Source organism: Pseudopodoces humilis, chromosome 13 (genome assembly GCF_049639895.1).
Source record: "Pseudopodoces humilis isolate 2021_Gansu_Grassland_sample_001 chromosome 13, ASM4963989v1, whole genome shotgun sequence".
Classification (NCBI taxonomy): Eukaryota; Metazoa; Chordata; class Aves; order Passeriformes; family Paridae; genus Pseudopodoces; species Pseudopodoces humilis.
In genome coordinates this window covers 17,526,131-17,545,275 of record NC_142212.1, presented here as the reverse complement: position 1 = coordinate 17,545,275, position 19,145 = coordinate 17,526,131, and the positions used below count along the sequence as shown (strand labels likewise).

At 44.7% G+C, this 19,145-nt stretch overlaps 1 protein-coding gene across 1 annotated transcript in view; it reads left to right on the top strand.

Moving 5' to 3' along the window:
* Positions 1-245: 245 nt before the first annotated feature.
* The window catches only part of RYBP (RING1 and YY1 binding protein), a 38,615-nt gene continuing 19,715 nt past the window's right edge, over positions 246-19,145 (top strand). The window contains exons 1-2 of the mRNA XM_005521978.3: positions 246-442; positions 1,264-1,389. Coding sequence (XP_005522035.1) covers positions 411-442; positions 1,264-1,389 — 158 coding nt within the window. The 5' untranslated portion in view covers positions 246-410. The remainder of the gene's footprint in view (positions 443-1,263; positions 1,390-19,145) is intronic.

Here is a 19,145-nt window from a genome sequence, read left to right as displayed (position 1 = left end):
AGCCCGCGCCCTCCCGGTGCGGAGGAGACCCGGCGCGGAGGGGCGGCCCGCGGGGGCTCCGTGCGGGCGGGGGTGGGACCCGGCGGGGCGGCGCAGGGGGCGCTCCCGGCTCCCCCCCGCTCCCTCCCCGGCAGGGCCGGCGGCGGGGCCGCCCCCATTGGCCGCGGCGCGGCAGCAGCTCCGCCCGCCGGAGCGGCGCGGCGCGGGGAGGGAGAGAGGGAGGAGGAGGAGGAGGAGGGAGGGCGCCGGGCTGCGCTGCGCTGCTAGTCCGGAGCGGAGCCTGGCAGCGGCAGCAGCGGCGGCGCGGGGTGCGCAGCAGCCGGAGCCTGCTGGACGGAGGCAGCCCCGTCCCCCCGCCCTCCCTCCCCTCGCCTCTTTCTTTGTGCGCAGGGCAGGGGCGGCCCCGATCCATGGTCATGGGCGACAAGAAGAGCCCGACCAGGTGAGCGGGGGCGCGGGGGCGGGCTGGGAGAGGCGGTAAGATGGAGGGAGCGCGGCGCGGCCGCCTCTGCCCCGGCCCCGGCCGAGGGGATGGCGGCGGGTAGGCCCTGGCTGGCAGCCGCCGGCGTGTGCTCGGCCCCGGCGGGGGGGGGCGGCGAGGGGCGCCTAAGATGGAGGGAGCGACGGGGGAGGGGGCGGCGGGCCCGCGCCGCCCCGCCAGGTCCGCGGGGGGCGGGGGCGGGGGGGGCCGCGGGCGGGGAGGGAGTGAGGGAGGCTCCTAAGATGGAGGGAGCGTGGAAGGGCAGCAGGAGGAGGAGGAGTGCCGGTGTCTCCCAGCCTGCCGCCGGTGCCAGGGCTGGTGCGGTGCGAGCGCAGCCATGGCGGCTCCGCTCGCTCGCACTCCCCGCTCCGCGCACTCGCCGCTCCCAGACAAAGGGAGGTTTAACAAGGTGGAGGAGGGAACGCGCCTCCCAGCCCGCAAACTCGCCCACCCACCCTCCCCCCCTCCCGCCGCGGGCGGGGGGACGCGGGCGGCCCGGCCCGGCGGGTTCGGCCCGGCGGGGCCGGGGCGGAGCTCGGCGCCCCCCGCACCTCTCCGGGCCCGGCCCCGATCGGGGTTTGTCGGCTGCTCCCGGCCCCGCGGGAGAGCGGCCGTGCGAGCAGGCGCTGGGTTTCGGGGCTCTGTAACATGGTTTCTCATGTGTGTGTTTTCTTTCTCTCCTCCTCCTCCTCCTCTCTCTCTCCTCCTCCCGCCGCCTCTCTCCTCCTCCCCAAACACACACGTACACACACACGCTTTCCCTCTCCCTCCCCCTCCTCAAGGCCGAAAAGGCAAGCCAAACCTGCAGCCGACGAAGGCTTTTGGGATTGTAGCGTGTGCACCTTCAGGAACAGCGCGGAAGCCTTCAAATGCAGCATCTGCGATGTCAGGAAAGGCACCTCCACAAGGTACGTCCGCACCTTTCAACCCGGCTCTTGCTCCGCGCTGGGCTGCGCCGACTTGTTGATTTTTTTTGCTGTTGCCTGGATATCGGCTGGTTGCATCCCTTCTCTCCCCCGATGCCGTCCCTTCTGTCCCCGTTCAAAAGCTTGTGGATTTTAAAAATTCTCTTTCAAGCGTTTAATTGGAGCTGGAAGACATGTTTCGTGGATATGGCAGCAACCCGAATCTTTTTGTTGTTCTGTGCTTTTTTGTGTTGCTGGTGTTCAGAGAACCTTTTGGAGATGCACAGCCAGCCAGAAACGTGCTGACTGTGGTTTGGGGCAGATGGTTTTCTGTGGTTTGGGTGGAGGTTTACCTGTGTTCTCTGCAGGAGTAGAAATGATTTAGGATTAGGGAGCGAGAAAGGAAACGGCTGAAACTAAAGATGCGGTAAGAACAACTCCCTCCCTGAGATGTTGATCTCTCGGTGACTGTTGTCATCAGAAAGGAATCGGCTTTGTGTTCAGTGTGGGAATGGTGCGGGATTTTGAAAGCTTTAGCTGTCAGGTCTCTCTGATTGCCTTGCTCTGAGAAACTGTGGAGGTCTTTGTGAGGTGGTGAGTCTGACATGCAGTAGTTAATTTAATCTCAAAAAAGCCCCCAAAGTTGCTATTTCTCAGTTGGAGGGTTTGGAAAGTTTGTCCTGGAGGTATCAGTTGATGCTAAAGCAGGCATGTGGTGCTCTGCTTTCCCTTTTTTTTGTGATTTGTTCTACCATGTTGATTTCAGATTTTGTTCATACTGTGCCTTCCAAATTTGGGTTCCCATTGCTGTGCTTTGCCAAAGAAATAGTCTGTGAGGTTTCCATTGTGAAAGGCTTCGTTTTCCTTGAGTGCAGCTGTGTATTGAGGTGCTCTCATCAGCAGGCTGTTTGCATGACTTGGCTGTCTTAGCTTGATTGACAAAGGAGGTGAAAGCGTGTTGGATTGTTATTGTTCGCACTGTGCTTTAGACAATGTGAAGTGCCTACATTTTTAATGGGGAGCATGTTTTCGGGCCATTGAAACTCTGAGTTACAGTAACAGAGCACTGAAGTGCTTCACTCTGTGTTTTGTGATGCACGTCAGCTACAAGTATCTGTGTTTTTTACAAAATGTACAGAGGTTGAACTTAAACCAGTTGTAAATAACATGGTTAGAGCATTGAGTAATGTCTAGCTTTGGGACAGCAGTGTTCCGTGTGCACCTGGAGTTGATTCTTGACTCGTTCAGTCTTAGTTGTGCAGCTGAACTTTCCCAGCACGTTTCATTCCTGTGGGTTTCTGCTTCCTTGGCTTCCCTGTTGGCTCAGGTGGAACATGTTGCTCCTCCGGAGCGTGGCCGTGCAATCCCCACACGCTCCCAGTGTCACCAGTGCCTGGGTGTCAGTGGGAGCAGAGCCCCAAGGAAATGCAGGAGCCCAGATGGGATCTGTCCTGTATCAGACACTGTTATTTTCATTGGCCACCATGCTGCTGTTCATTTGGAGAGCAGCAGCCTGCTCTCACATGCCCTTGCGTTTTTATTTTTTTTAAAGATAACTTTCAAACTGTTTGTTGCTGTAGTAGGATGGTTTGTCTTTTAAAGGGCCATTAAGAGTGAAAGCAGTCGATGATTTCAGGTTAAGAGCTGTAGCCTTACTTGCAGATGTGATTCTCGGGTCTAGAGCATTGTAATTCTGTTTAGCTTTTAATGGACCCTTATGAATGGCTTCTAATTTTAATTCATTTAATTCATCAGCTTTCTATTCATTTTTTGCTGCTTTTAAAATTGCTTTTGTTTGTAGAATTTGAAAAAGTATTTAAAATATTCAATGGCCCATCATGTCTGCTTGCATATTTGTATAATTTATGAATAAATATAACAGAAAGCAGGAGTGATTGAGTGTTGTGAGAGAGCATTGTGTGTTGGGAAGTTCTGGGAGGTCAGAGCTATTTGTGGTGTTACTTTGAATTTTATACTATGTGGTGTACGAATCAGTGCTGGGAAATTATTCAGATTTTTTTAAAATAAATGACTGATGTAAAGATACTTAATGAGTTATGATTGATAATTTATTACTTGAAATATAAGGTGTCTGATGAGCTTGACTTTTAAGTTGCAATTTGACAAGTTGATGACACTTTTCTACAGTTAAAACTGCCTTGCTTCCTTGTGACTTACTTCAGTAACACAGAAATTTATCAAACTCACTTTTTAAAAAAACATAACCAAGTAGTGAAAGACATGGTGAGGGAACTGTTTTTCATCAAATTGTTGTATGCAGTCACAGCATGCCCAGGGATTTTTTTAAGATCTGGTATGACCTACTTCTCCCCTCCCTGTACTGTGAAGCCAGTTATTTGTTGTGGAATTTACTTTGGCTGATAAATATTCTCTTATTTAAGAACTGGTGAGGCCCTTAGCTAGTTCTCACCGTGTGTATATTTTTTCAGAGTCAATATAATCTGTTGGTGTGTGGGAGGGGTGGCTGGCAGCAGTTAGAAGTTTTATCTTCTCAGATCCAACTATCCCCTTTCCCTAGGATCTCATAAAAGGAGCTTCAAACAACAGTGAGTTTTAGAGCTGACCTGCCAAGTCAAAATCATTGTAGAGGCTGAACAGTTAAATTGCACTCGACTGCTTTTTCAAGGAGCTGTTTATAAATATTTCAGGTGCACTTTTAAATAAAAATTAGGTCAAATCCATCTCTGAAGAATTGTTGTGCAAAGATTATATTAAACGTGTAGCACTTGTATACTGGATTTGTTACAGTATGTCACTAACTTCCTTTCCTCACCTGGCTTCTTGCTATTTTATGGTTAAACTTTTATTACTTTCTATTTAGGCAAGTATGATGAGTTTTTTTTTTACTGTTTTCCTTCTGTGAGGATGATGGCAAAGACACCATCTCTGTTCAATACAGAGCTCAGCTGGGTGAGATGATGATTTAGCTGGCTGCAGAGTGAGCAGTGGGGAGCTGTTTGCTGGGGTTTATAGAGCCTTATCCCTTTCCTGGAGATTTTTATTGGTGTCACAGCACAGGGAACTGGTGCTGGTCACCACTTAACTTGTGTTCTCTGTCTCTTCTGGTGGTTTGCTCTGGTGTAGCAACACCAGCTCCTGCACTCAGAAGACTGGAATTGAAACTTCTGCCAGGAAGTTTGCTCCACAGACTCATGTTCCTTTCCAATATCCATTACTTCTTCAAACACGGAAGGAAAGTTTACTTTGGATTTCCTAAGAATGTGAGGGCAGGATTTGGCCTCATATTTCCTGTGAGTTCCTATTTGGGGGTAGGTGATGGCTCTCTGCTCCTATTTGTTTTTCCTAATGGCATTCTTGCTCCTCTTCTTGCTCCTTTGGTTCTCTGCTCGTTTACATATATTGTGTTCCTGTACACCTCTCATAACTTCCTCTCTCCTCCCAGGCAGGGGTGTGAAGTGTTTCTACATGGAATTGTTTTTAGACTTCATTGTGAAGGAGAATATGTGCTCCCTTCCTTATGATTTTAGGGAAACTGTTTTTTAAAACTTTCATTTTGGATGAATAGGCAAGTGGTGTGATGTGATGGAGTTTCTCTGATGTTATTTTTTTCTCTAAATTTGAGATGAATGCTTTTCTTGTCCAAACTCCACATCCTCTTATCATGAATGTGCCTTGAGTACAGAGAAATTCACTTAAAGGTAGTGGAAAATGTGAAAGCAACAAATGGATGTCTGGTGCGCAAATTAACAAAACAATGGGAGCTTTTAGTATGAAACTGAGTTGAAATGTGTGTGTCCTCTGCAAGGTATAAATTGAGCAAGAATTTCTGTTTTATTTGTTGCTAATACCTGTATGCCTGAAGTTGAAGCAGGGTTTGGAGTTTGTACCAAGTGATGTGAATGTACACTTAATTGTGGAGTGCTCAAGGAGTGATGACAGTAGTACTTCACCTTCTTGCCATCTTTATTTTTGAGGGGAGACCGAGCTAAAACTGTTTATATTTTATAAACTGAATTCTCTTCTATGGAACAGATGTCTCAGATACTGGCCTTTGTTTCTCTTCAGTTCTGCAGAAAATTCTCATGTTTGTGGGGTCTGAATTACCACCTTGAAGGATGCAAACTACTGTCCATGTCACCATGGAAAAGTATTCTCTTCTGCATCCAGGCTGGGATGACCAGAATAGGCACCAGATAGTCCTGCTATTCCTGGAATGAGGAATCAGGCTTATGATCCTGACCTTCATACAAATAATATGTGCCCTGCTTATTTGCCATGTGTTTGCAGGACTGTTCTGAAAACTCTTGCAGTGATGTGTGGCTGTGGTGTAGGTTGGAAGCCAAGTGGTTTAATTTTGTTCTCTCAAGTTAGTTAGCTTTCACTTGCATTAAGGTGGGTTTTATTTAGCATCATAGCTGGCTTTTAAGTGGCTTAATTTCTATAAAAATGGAATATATAACTTGTCTTAAAAGAAAGCTGCTGTGGAAGCAGTGTTGGTGCTTTTATTCTGGAATATTTGTTTTACTATTTGGCTGTTTAAATCTATTGTCAAATCATCCCTGTTTTTCCTGTTGATTGCTGAATTTAAATGGCTGTTGGATTAGGAGAGGAATGAAGCATGGGGCTGTACCATGCTGGAGTTGTGGCAGTGTTCCACTGGACCATTCACATCCTGAGGGTGTATCCCCTCAGGGACTGCTGTTCTGGTGCTGGAGGGTGCAGTGTAACCCTGCCTGGGTACTGCTGAGTGCTGCAGTGCACAATCCTATTTGCAAAATGTTTGCCCACGTGCCAGGAGTTCTTGAGATCTCTGTTGTCTCATCCCTTATTTACCAGCACTGCCTAAGAGTAAGTGGCTGTTACTTTGTGGATTTGGGGAGTGCTTCTACTAGGTCTGGCAAACCCACCAGGGCAGAGGAGCCAAGGGCAGGAGCAAACACCATCTGACAAGCAGACAATGCTGATGGTTCACAGCAAGCCCTGAATTCTGGGGCTGTGGTTTGACAACACACCAAGTTTGAATCTGTGACTTGTCTTGCAGAACCACATGTGTCTCAGCCACATGGCTTGGAGTATTGATCCGTTATGAACTGACTTCTGGTACAGATTCATGCTGCACTTACTTTTTAGACTAGCATGAAGTTGGTCTGTGTGGCTTCAACTGAGCAGATGAAGCTGTTCAGCTTCAGATCAGCTATTATCTGTCAGCCTGGTGCAAGCATAACCCTGGCATAAGATCTGTGTCTTGTACTTTGGCTGTTTGAAAGAAGTGAGAATTGTGTCCTGATTTGCTCTTTGCGGTGTTTGGCTCTGGCATTAATGATCTCATTACCATCACCCCAGGATTTCTCTTAGATCTCAGCACCTCTGGGAAATCATTCTCAGCAGGGAGAATCCTCAGTGTTGACATGCAGCACCAAGGCAATACCCCTTTGCTATGGTTGTCAGATTTGGGTACCTGAGAAGCTGTGGGTGGCAAATTCAGTTTGGGAGTATGGTGGTTCCTGTGACTCACTTTGCTTCTACCACTTTTTTTTTTTTCTGAATGTCCTACTAAGGAATAATAACTATACCTGTTTTCCTTTTTTTCATTAGGATAAAAAGATCTTTTGGCTAAAATAAGTAATAAAATCTTCAGCATGCTTAAGGGGCGTTGATAATATTTATGTGGATTCCCGTTTGGGTTAATTGTGGGTGGTAGAGTTTAATGTCAATCTCTGATTTCTCGTGGAGACTCTCTGCAGATCTAATGGATAAACTGCGACACTGAGCGTGTTAATACATCACTGATAATATTCAGTGTGGATATTATTCATTTTTCCGTTCCTCCACAGGCTGCTTTTCTGGGAGATGGGAATCTAAATCAAAGTGTGTGTGTGCGTGTAGGAGGAGAGGGCATGCAACTCTCTTTTATTGCTGTGAACAGACGTTGCGTCCACTGGGATGCTGACCCCTGGCTCCCAACAGGTCCTCGTGGGGAACTGGTAGGCAGAGGAATGCAGAGCAACTTTCTCTGCGTGCCTTTCTTAATTGCCCTGATTGTTTCATGTTCCCATCAGCTGCTGCTGCGGAGGGGCTGCTGCCTTTGCACGGCTGGTGGGTGCACCCCTGATGTGGGGTTTGTCTGGTAAGAGGAATTGGCTGCACTGGAAATAAGACAGTGTGCAGTGTTGCCTGGAGTGATAGTTGAGAGGAGGGAAGTGGTGGGTGCAAAGTGTGGTTCCCTGTGGCTGTCCTCTGCTCCTGTGGCACCCTGGCTGAGTGTCCTGTGCTCAGTGTTGGTGTTCCCCAGGAGGGTGCAGCACTCTGGGACTCTGTTTTGGCTGAATTTTTAAGTCCCTGAAGAAAATGCATGAGACCCTAGACCCTCATGAGAGGTGAAAGGAGTCAAGAAATGTGCTATGGGCTGGATGGATTGTTTTGGCTGGCTACACCTGGCTTTTGTGCTGTAACTTGGACACCCCTGCCATAATTCCAGATGAGTTCACTGGTGATCTTGAATTGGGTGTCACTCGTACTCCAGCTGGTTTGAATTATTGGTGGGCTTACTGTTCCTTGCTGTGGCACTGCTCCTTTTCTTCCTGCTCCATTGGGCTTGAACAAACAGGTCCCTCCAGGGTCCCTCAGTGAGGAGCACAGAAGTTCACAGCACTTCTGGGGAGTCCTGCTGGTCTGCAGGAATATGGCAGCAGAGTGAGACACATGGCTCCTGCATCAGGCAAAGCATGTGCTCTGCTTGTCCTTTATTTCATGTGCATCTCTTCTTGTCTGGGGAATTCTTCTTAGGAGGAAACTCACTGACCTATTTTGTGGGATTTCAGGTGGTTCTGTAGGTTAGTGGGTTCCAGTCCTGCAATGTAGGTCACTCGCAAGGTGCGCTGGAGTTTCGTAATGCGTAGCTCTGACCTGAAATAAGATTCATACAAACTCTCCGTGGCTGTGTCTTCCAGCTGTACTTTGTCTCTTTGCACTGGGCTATTTCTTCACAAGGAGAAAAGGAGAAATTTGACCATTTCCAGAGGGAAGGGAAGTTTATGAGTTATTTAAAGTTGTTTCAGACAGGTAAGGGCAAACTTCCCTTATGGCCATTTTATGTTAAGGGCACAGCAAAAAAAGCAGACCAGGAACACTGAGTAGCCCATCCAGGCTACCCTAAGCAGATGTCCAGGATTACAGGATACAACAGAAATAATGTGGAAATGCCTTCATTACGTTTCTCTAAGTTCCTTTTAGAGCTGACATATGCTAAATACATTGATTGTCTCTTTGTGCAGACAGATTTCCTTTACATCAAGCAGAGCTCCTTTTGCACTCTTTTGGTACATCTGGAGGTACAACCAGATCCTTAACATTGCTCTTCCCATAACCCAGCTATTAATTAGGAGCATGTTTTTTGTAGCAGAGTGCTAATTGGTACACCAACAAAATCACTGCCTGTTAAACATGGGAAAGATAGTAATTCTGACTGGCTCAAATATAAGTGAGAGAGAAAAGCGTCACTTCTCTTTGCTGACCCACTGGGTTTTGTTTGACTGTTCAGTAACTCATTGTATTCCAAATAATGTCAATCTCAAGTTCTCCCTACAAAACCCAAAATTAATTGCTTAAAACTGTGTGTTCCTTTGATAATATTTTATTCCTAAAGTTCTTTTTGTGTTTCTGAAAGTTCAAAGTACACCCACAGCCTATCTGCTGTTAAGTAATACTGGAAATCCACAAGGAAAAGGGCTTGTAGGGATCTAAAATATGGATCATGAAACCAGGAGACCTGATTTGAACTGTATGTGGTCTTTCCTGAGACACTGGCCTGGGATTGTGGAACACACCCTTATGCCACAAGGATCAAGACACTAGAAATTTGGAGAGGGAATTTTTACAGGGGCATGAAGGGACAGGACAAGGGGAATGGTTTCAAACTGGGCAGAGGGCAGGGTTAGATTAGGTATTAGGAAGAAATTCTTCATCGTGAGGGTGGTAAGGCCCTGGCACAGGTTGCCCAGAGAAGCTGTGGCTGCCCCATCCCTGGAGCTGTTCCAGACCAGGTTGGACAGGGCTTGGAGCACCCTGGGATAGTGGAAGGTGTCCCTGCCTGTGGCAAAGTTGTTGGAACAAGATGATCTTTAGAATCCATTCAAACCCCAGCCATTCTATGATTCTCTGTTCAGAAGTTCCAAAAACTTTAGTTTTAGGATCTTACCAGATTGGTTGTCTTTAAATAAAATGGAAGCAAAACAAATCAGTTTTGGATTTTGTTTAGGGCTAAACAAGGAATAAATGTTTAGACATGTTTTCTTGAGCAGATTGTTCATGGGGATTTCTGAGTTATAATGAATTGTTTGTAACATGCAGAGGTGCTAAGTGAGACAAAGTATCTTTCCTGAGATAAAGCTGCCTTCTTCAGATTTATATTTTTGAGTAGACAGAAGTGAGACTGATCATAATCAAAAATATTTTAACTGAACTAAATTATTTTTGTGCACATGGAGCTGTGTCTGGGTAATTTGTGTGCAGCTTCACGTGGTTGATTTGGGCAGGTGGACAGAGGATGCAGAACTGCTGGGATTTGGTGGCTTCGGTGATGTAAAGTTGATCAGAAAACTGCTTGATGAGTGGTGAGTGTGGATTACTCCCTGCACCCCGGTCCCATATGTGCAGCATTTTATAAATTATAGGGGTATTTGTTAATGGAATAGGATTGCTCTCTTTTTTTTTTTTTCTTTTTGTTACCTATGTAGTAAATAAATACATGGAAGGATTTCTATTTTCTTCTGTTTGAAGATGACAGTGGGGCTTGTATGGTATTAATGTGATTTCAGTCTGTGTAAGAGATGCTGGAATTCACCCTTTAGCAAGTCAGCTAACTAAATATCCTCAGGATGCCATTTTTAATCTGTATTATTATATTCACTGTCTGTGTTATAATTTGATCAAGAAATTTATGTCTGCAGTACGTGTTTCATTCCTTTGTTTAATTAAAAAGAAAAAAGATCTAGTTTAGCAGAAGGATATAAATCTTACTTGTCCTGGGTGGACAAAGCATGGTGATCTGTTCAGGTTGCTGGGAATGTGTGTCTCTGCTGAAATATTTGGCTCTCATTATATATCTTGGAGCTCTTATTCTGAAAGTGCTTTCACTGTTTTTTTCGGAAGTGGCACAGAGCACTTTCTCTTCCTGAGATGAGATTTCAATAAGAGAGGCAATACATTGATGGATGATGGCCCTGTGATGGAGTCAATCAGCCAGTGCAGTCATTTGTCTCCTGGGGATACAGGGTAGAGCACATCATTAGCAGCAGAAGGGGAGGCTTTCCTCTGTAATGCTAATAGGGCCAGGGAGCTGTTTGGTGCCTGTTTGCTACCATTGCTCCGTTATTACAGGTGCCTTGAAGAGAAATAAAACTGTTTTCATTTGTTACCTAAGGGTGTGGATCAATTTAACAGAAATATTTAACAAGATTTAGGAAATGTTTGCAATTCAGCATACTATTAGCAATTCGGAAACCTGCACCCTGTAAAAATGCTGCCCATAAAAATGGTGAATTATTCTGGGGGAATTGTGTGTCTTATTGGTTTTACACACAAGTAGCTTGACTGGTGGAGAGAAGACAGGCAGCTGGCTGATTTGAAGGGCGGTGGGTCTTAATTGGAGGAGAAGTGTTGAAAGGGAAGCCCTTGGGTTGCAGAAGTTACTGCAGCGGAGTCTGGTGGCTCTGGGTTTCTGTCAGAGCAGAAGGCAAAGCGTGAGGCAGTGAGGGAGGGTGGCTTGTCTGGGGCTGTGCTGGTGTGTGGCAGCAGCACTGGGGTGGATTCAAGGTAGCTTGGTGTGCTGGTCTTCATCCAGCTTTGCCCAAGGAGGGTGAGTTAACCTGCAAGCTGCTGCTCCTCCATGGCTGCTTTGCTCCCTTCTGGGCTCTTGGGAGCCACAGCAGTGATCCCATCTGAAGCAAGCATGGACTTCCCTCAAGGTGGGCAGGAGTTTTGGGATACAGGGCTGCAAACCTTGTGTAAGCAGAATCTGTGTCCAGAGATGGTCAGTTCCAACAGGGCACACATGGAAGCTGTACATGTTGGGAGGAAAGGGCTGCTCTGAGTGGCTGGTGGGTGTTTCTGTACCCTCCAGCACTGTGAGTAGGGGGCTGGCAGCTCTGACATGACTTCTTGGGGGGTGGGGGGGGAAGCTTGCTGTGAATCTGGACATTTAGGTAACTCACCTGCATGCTTTTACCTATCCGTAAAATAAATGCACTGTGAAGTCCACGTACAGCTTGTTGGGAGACACTTTAGGTTCTGAAATGTCTTGTCAAAACTTCACGCGAAGTCAGAATTAACAAACAGTGTTTAACTTCGTTTGTCTGAGCTGTATAGATAAAAAAAAAGAGCAAGGGCAGCCAGAAAGCAAGTGATGTTGAGCTGCTGGAATGGTCTGGGGGTTACTTTTTGTACACTTTTCTCTCTTATACAGTGATGTCTTTGCTCCTGAAGTACGGGAGGAATGGCTCAGCTGTGTGGTACTACAGGCACGGGACTGTCAGAGCTGTGCAGTTTTATATAGGGGTTAGCAGAGCGAGGAACATGCTTTGTCATGGGTGTGGGAATACAGGGCTCTGGCAGCAATTAAGACTCATTAATTAGGAGAACTTATTGCCAGATGTGAGTCAAGTTAGTTGTAAGTTGCTTAACTTCTGAGGTCAAGAAGATCTGATGCATTTGAGACATACTTTGTTAGCAGCCATGGGACTGTGGGGCTGTCCACAGGGACAGGCTGGAATAGCAGAGCTCAAACTGAAATTTTGAGCTTCGTTAGATGACTTATTGACAGTGACAGTTTGGCAGCACCTCTGCCAGCTGGGACCGCATATTTGCATTCAGTACTGTAGACCTGTGAAGGATTCCTTGAGGCTCCTGGGTTGCATCAGCTGGGAACATACAAGTGCACTCCAGGAATTTACACTGCTGGGCTGAGACACACTGAATCAGCATTCAAAAAAGCAACAGTGAAACTTGTAAGGAAAAGCTATCCCATCTATGAAGGGGATGATTTTTTTTCCAATTACAAATTAACAAATTGGTAGAAAAATCAATGACAAATAGAATATCATGCCCATGTGCTGCATTGCTGCTCTGTGAATGCATGGGAGATCACACCTTCATGTTCAGCCTGTGCACTTACAAGGATGTAGAACATCAGGACAGTCTTGCTTCTTGTGCCTGAAAGAGGCACTCATGCTGCCAATGGCCCAGCATGTCAAGCAAGTAATGGAAAAAGATCCGTAATAATGTACCTATTATAGTTCTCAGGGTTTTCCCTAATGTGCAGGGACAGTGAAGAATAGCACTGAGCAGTAGTTTGGTTTTATTTCCACCTCTCTAGTTTTTCCTCTCTTGCAATTTTTGAGTTTTAAGCCAGACTGACTTTCCCACTGGCACTCTGAATTCAAAACTCTTAAGTTGTACAGCTGTGTACTGCACTTAGTTGTTTATAAAAGCTGTCACAAGCATGAGTAGTGTATTTTTTATTTTTTTTTCCAACAAAGGTGTAGTGTGAGGAGCAGGTTTACTTAGTCACAGGTGTGGGAATACAGACATTGTGCTTAGAAATGAGTTTGATAACTGTTGGTTGCTTTATTTCTGAGTGTGCTAGCATCTGCATGTCTCTCTTGGTTCAACAGGTAGTTGATGCTTGGGGAGAATGTGACCTTTTGCTCCTTGCATTGATTTTTTGAGTCATGTCCAGAGGCTGCAGAAGTCAGCACAGCACTTTGCTGTCAGCTGCAAGGGCTGGATCAGGCCTCTGGGATTGATGCACTGAGAAAAAAGGGAATAAGTTGACATGAAACTTAACATGGTTGTCTTTTGTGATCTTGCTTTTTTTTTCCAGGACTGTTTGTTCAAGTAGATGTTTTTAATAGATAAAAAAGATTTGAGAAATGTGTTGAATAAAGCCCTAAACAAAGACTTCAGGGAATAGCATAGTCTGTCTGTGTAAGCAGAGGACTCATCAGACTGCTCTTTGCTCTTGGTCTTCCTAGATCCTCTAAAGTCTGAACAGGGCCTGAGACTGCTACATCTGGTTCTTTTCTGTTTGTTGGTTTTTTTTTTTTAAGGAGAGCACCTTGGTGACCAAACATTTTCTTGTTTCCAAGCAGAATGGAACAAAATACCCAAAAAAACCCAAGAGATTCACCAAATTTTGCAGAGCTGCAGTTTTCAATGAGCTTCATCTATGTGCTCACTTGTATCAAAAAGATTACATTCCTTTTCCCTGGAGTTGTATCCATGTCTTTGCTTGTATAGCCAACAGATTATTAGTAGGTAAGACAGGTCGATTATCGTGACTTACTGCTTTCCCTGCTTGTGCCAGTTCAGGGTATTACCCTTAACAGCTTTTAAAGTAAAGTTCCTCCTGGAAGAATTGCTGGCTCCGGGCAGAAAAAGTTTTCCAACCAGTTCTGAACTACTGGGACTGTTGAATTTTTGGAAATGCTGTTCATCGCTCCACAAAACTGCTGCGAGTACACCTTGAATCATGCATAGCCTGAAGAGCATCCTGGGGGCAGGGAGACATAAATAATTGTTTAGTTGCTCTGCTGTGTAGCTTACATCATGTTGAGTATATAGAAAAAGCTGATTCTAAACAGTGTTTTACAGTAACAATTCTCTGAGACTGAGGATGAGCATTTATCCCAGTAAAGTTTAATGTGGTGGTAAGCACAGCATGCAAATGTGTCTTGACTTGAGTTTGAGTTTGTTAATAAAAATCAGTCTCTCAGCTTTCAGATGTTTGGTAATTACACTAACCAAAGTCTTGAAGAGTTTTAAAAGGAAAATGTCATTCTTTTGGAGGGAAAAACTTTGTCATTAACATGTACAAATTGTTAATAACTATTTTCATATTTCATTAGATTAATGAAAAAACATGTCTTCTGTGGTTGTTAGCACATACAGTAGAAATCAAATAATATACTAACATTTTTTTGATTAAGAATATCTTGATAATTCTAAAAATTCCCTTTTGACATTTAGCTCTTAGGCTTTAAATTAATGTCAATCTTGGGCTTTCTTATGCTCCAGGAAAATATGCTCTTTTCTGAAAACAAGCAAGCTCATGAAAATCAGTATAACAGAGTACAGCCATTGCAAAATATCATTACAATAGTTAAGTAATTAGCCCACTGCATGACTTAGCAGGAGGGATAAATAATGCATGTAGAATTGTGTTGGAGCTTGCAGAGAAGGTCCTGGCTGGCAGAGTGGCTGGGAAGAGCATGTGGCTGAGGAGGAGGGTGTCTGCTGGGTCCAGGAGCTGGTGGCTGAAACCTTTCCTGTGAGGAAATGCAAACCAGACCAGATTTTCTTTTTTCCCTATAAATTTGAAGGTGGCCATTGGGAAGTCTTCCTTTGCTGTGTTAGCACAGCTTGGTTCCTGCCTCTTCCCAGAGCTGTCCCATGGACAGCGTGTCCCAGCCCCTGATGGAGCTGTGGGTCTGGTCAGCAGGAATATTGGCTCTTTTTGCAGCAGATGAGGGGTTTGATTTGTCTTCCTTTCAGCTAGAACTGAATATTCTGAATCTGTCAGTTGCTGTCAAGAGGATTGTACTTTGGATTAGTGAGCTCCTGGAAGCAGTTTGAATCATTGCAGTTAAAAGCACGCCGAACAGCGGTGTAATTAATTGTTATATAATGTACCCAACAAGCTTAGGAAGCCAGGATGTAACTTGGAAAGAAACACAGCCCTGTGCAATCCCTGCATTGCCTGAGGACCACTGTGCATTTAAAGGATGATGTTTTTTGTCCATTATGGTCAGGGCAGGTTTGTTGCTGATGTGTCAGTTCCATCACGAGACTTATGGAGGCATCTTTCTGTACCTTTCCCTTTTCTCTGATGTCTTTCTCATCAGGCCCTGCTCAAACCAAGAGCATTGCTCATGTTAAGCTTGTTGGAACTATTCTTTGCTTCTGTGTTTGCAGAAATCTTTGGCTGCTGTGTAATTGTGGATGCTACATGAAAAAACTCCCCAGCTCCTGAGAATAATATGCATTAATACACACACTCTGTTGTGGAGTTTTTGAATAGACATTTCAGGGCAATTATGCAATACCTTTCTGCTGTGCAGTACCTGTCAGCCCTTAACCACTTGTGTTTTTAGAGGAGCTGAAATGGCTATTGAGCCTTCCAGAGTAATTTCTGCTTTGTGACAAGCTCGAGCCTGTCAGGCAAAGCTGTGTTTTTCAGCAAGGCAGCAGGTGAGTCTGTGCACCTCAGACCTCCTGTCTTGTAGGGATTGGATTGGAGGTAACACTTTCAAGTATTTTATATTAATGTCTGTGAATATCTTATGCACACAGAGATGGTGATCAAAATTCTGAGGTGTTGCTCTATCTAATTCTGGGTGAGTTTGATAAAAAATTAATGTAATTTTCTTCCTTTAGCTGACTGATGAACACTTCAGTTGTCTTAAAACCTTTGCACTCCAGTGTCTAAAAAGGTTTTTTTCTCTTAGCTGATGTGTAGGTGGGGTGTTTGGAGACATGGTTTAATGGTGGACCTGGCAGTGCAGGGTTGGACTGGGTCTTAAAGGTGTATTCCAACCTATGTGATTCTGTGAAAAAGGGAGAATTTTGCTGGTACAGACCTTAGTATTTCTGTTTCTAAGAAGGCACAGGTTATAAAATGTGATTGGTTGGTTGGTGATTGATTAGAAAGTAATTCTCATCTCTAAAAGGAGCTACTTTATTTTAAAATGGGATGCTACTGCTAAGCAAATGTAAGGCTGCCTGCCCTCCTGGTTTCTATCTATATTGCTTCCCCAAGTCAGTTTGCTCAGTATTCACTGCCACTGACCTTGGATAATTAAGAAAAAAGTCTGCTGTTCTGAGAAGATAAATGCAGCTTCTGTTTGGAATGAGGCTGATTAGCTGAGTTGTGAAAGTGTAATTTAATGTCTGTAGTTTCTGGTGGGATGGATCCTGCCTCTGCCAGGCTTGATGTCCCTCTTCTGCTCCCTGATACCCAGCTGAAGCTGTTGCTGAAAATCCCCTGGGCTTCCAAGATCTAAAACTTGCAGTGGACCTCTTCAATTTCCAAAGAAAATTAATTGAAGGCTTCTTTTCCTTTCTGAATCACTGACACTTTCAGCATATTCCCAGTGCAGCTACAAGGCTGCAGTTGTGCTCCAGGTATGGGTTTGAGATTCCTGCTTGGAGCAGGGGCTGGTACACGTGGCTGTTGCTGTTCCACAGCAGGGCTGATGTCACTGCCAGCCCTATGCACAGGGGCTGGGTGGAGACCAGAGAAACACCAGTGGAGAGGAAAGGCCAAGTCACAAAAACAACTAAAAAATCAAGCAAAAGAAAAATTTTTTCAGACCTGTGAAAATACTTGTCAAAATTCATCTGTTGGACAGGTCCCTTGCTCTCTTTATTTTTCTCTGTGTTGCTGCTTGGGCTTCATCTCTTACTTCTGTTTTTGCTCTCTGAGTTACTTGGATTGTTTGTGACTTAAAATACCTGCTTGTTTACAGTGTGAGGGCTGTTTGTTTTTTAAGCATCTTCATGATGATCATGCAGTTGCATGGTATTTTAGTGGGCTTTTTTCTTAGTCTAGGTTTTCCACATGAGACACTTACTACTGTATTTGCTCTGGCAAAGTACTCCAGGCTGAAGATGGTTCATAAAGTTAAAGTTGCATTTTAGTGATCTTTTCTGGTTTTGTTTTTCTTTAGCTGGTGTTAGCCTTTTCTTTAGAGAATATACTTTGGTGGTAAATTGTGTATTTTGTCAGATTGTCTTTTATTATTACACAGTGGGGAACTGTTCCTGATGGGATTTTTGGGTGCTGATGTAGTGGCAATACTTATCAATAAGATTTTGAATGGCATGTGGATACTTAGCTTTTGAAGCCAAATATGCAGCCTGAAGATCTTCAAGTCATCATAATCTTCCCCCCCCTCTACAAAGGTAGAAATTTATTTGGGAAATTGCATAAGGCTTGTTATGCAAGCTGTCTCTTTTTAGCCTCTGTGTAAAGTGTATTATAGAAAAAAGTGGGTTTTTTTTTCAAATTCAGGCAGCAAGTGGCACAAAAATCTCACAACTGAGAGGTTTTAATGAAGGTTGTGTTTGGAGCAGAGGTAAAGCAGAACTGCCCACAGCTCCAGCAAATGCTCACACCTGTTCCCAGCAAGAGATTCAATTCCCACCATGCATCCAGTTCCAAGGAACAGTGGTTGAGTGGACAGACTGTGGATAAAATCAACGTAGGTCTGTTAATTGCAATACATTTTTCCTGGAATGTTGCTAGTAAACAACTTCTTAAATGAAATCTATCCATCCAATCTTACTGTACATCTCATTTAAGGATTTGCTGCTTACCCAAAGTTCTAGGTCATTTTTCACATGTCTGTGCATGTCCTGAAGTAACTCATTTTCTGGACCTCTCTCCCTTTCCTCTGCAGGCTGGCTTTGTTTTTGAGTTTCCCTGAGAATCTGGTTTGAAACAGAATGAGCTGATACAGTGAAGTATTGCTGGGGTTGTAGGAGGACACCAGACCCCTGGTCCACTTTGCACCTTTAACTCCACAGCATTAAAACACAGTGTGGCTGCTTCCCAACATCAGTGCCTTATGGGTTTTACATTCAGGTTGTAGCTGTGTGCCTTGACTAAATCTGTTTAGTTGGGGAAGGGTTGTTTCATGTAATATGTCTGAGTGGAAGAGTTACTTGAACAAAAGAGACTTAAAATGAAGCTGTTAATTGTCACAGCCGGTGACTTTTTCTGTGCATTGCTGCCAGCTGAGAGCACTTAAAGCTCCCATCTGAGGTATGAGAAGGCCCATGCCTCTTATCTGCACCTCCCTAAGTAAGGAAAGCAGTTGTTCAATTATTCTCTATAATTAGTGTGCTTCACTGGGTAGGCAGGTATTAGTTATTCACAGCCTCTTTCACTGTCTCCTGCTTTTCCAGGAGTGTTTGCTTACCCCAGTCTTCCTTCTCTGTCCTGAGGCATCTGGGTGAACCTTACCTGCCAAGACCTGGGTAGTGGATGGGCTGTTCCTAACAGTTGTGAAAAGGGGGAAGTTTACACCACTACAAAGATCACTCCAGCTGATATAAGAATGTCTTACCTAGGTTGAAAGAATGTGAGAGATGCTGTGATTTCAATAATGAATGAAGTATTTAGAATAACTTCTCCAGTTTTCTGTGGTTCCCGTGAAAGGAGACTTGCAAGTCTGAGGGCCTATTTTTCAATCTCATGAGGTTGATTTAGACTAAGCTTATGCCTTCCTGTAGATATTATTGAACTTAAACCAGCAGGTAATCACCACCTCAGTACTACTGTTAACGCTGCTTTCTATAAAATACTTGTTATAAAGTATTGCAGGATCCAAAAGGTTTCTCATCACTTGTAACCCAGACAGGTTTGTTGTGCACCTGTGTGTGATGTGGAGGGTATGTGCCTGTAGGTTTAGCATAGTTTATCTGCACAGAGAGCTTTGTGGCCTGTAAAACTCTTGACAGAATACTTAGACCCTGTGTTATGGGAATTACACTCTCCTGGGAGTGGACCAAAGGGGAATATATGATCTGATGTTTTTGCTGTTATGGAAAAAGAAATACAGAAGATTTTGTTGCTGAAACCTGTGTTAAAAAAAAGGTGAGTCTGAAGCTGTTGTGGTGATTTTTTGTTTTTTGAGCAGTGAAAAAATAGCTTGTCAAAGGCTTTGTGTCCTGGTTTTGCAGTGGGCATTGTAGGTGCTGCCCATTATCAGGTCAGCTTC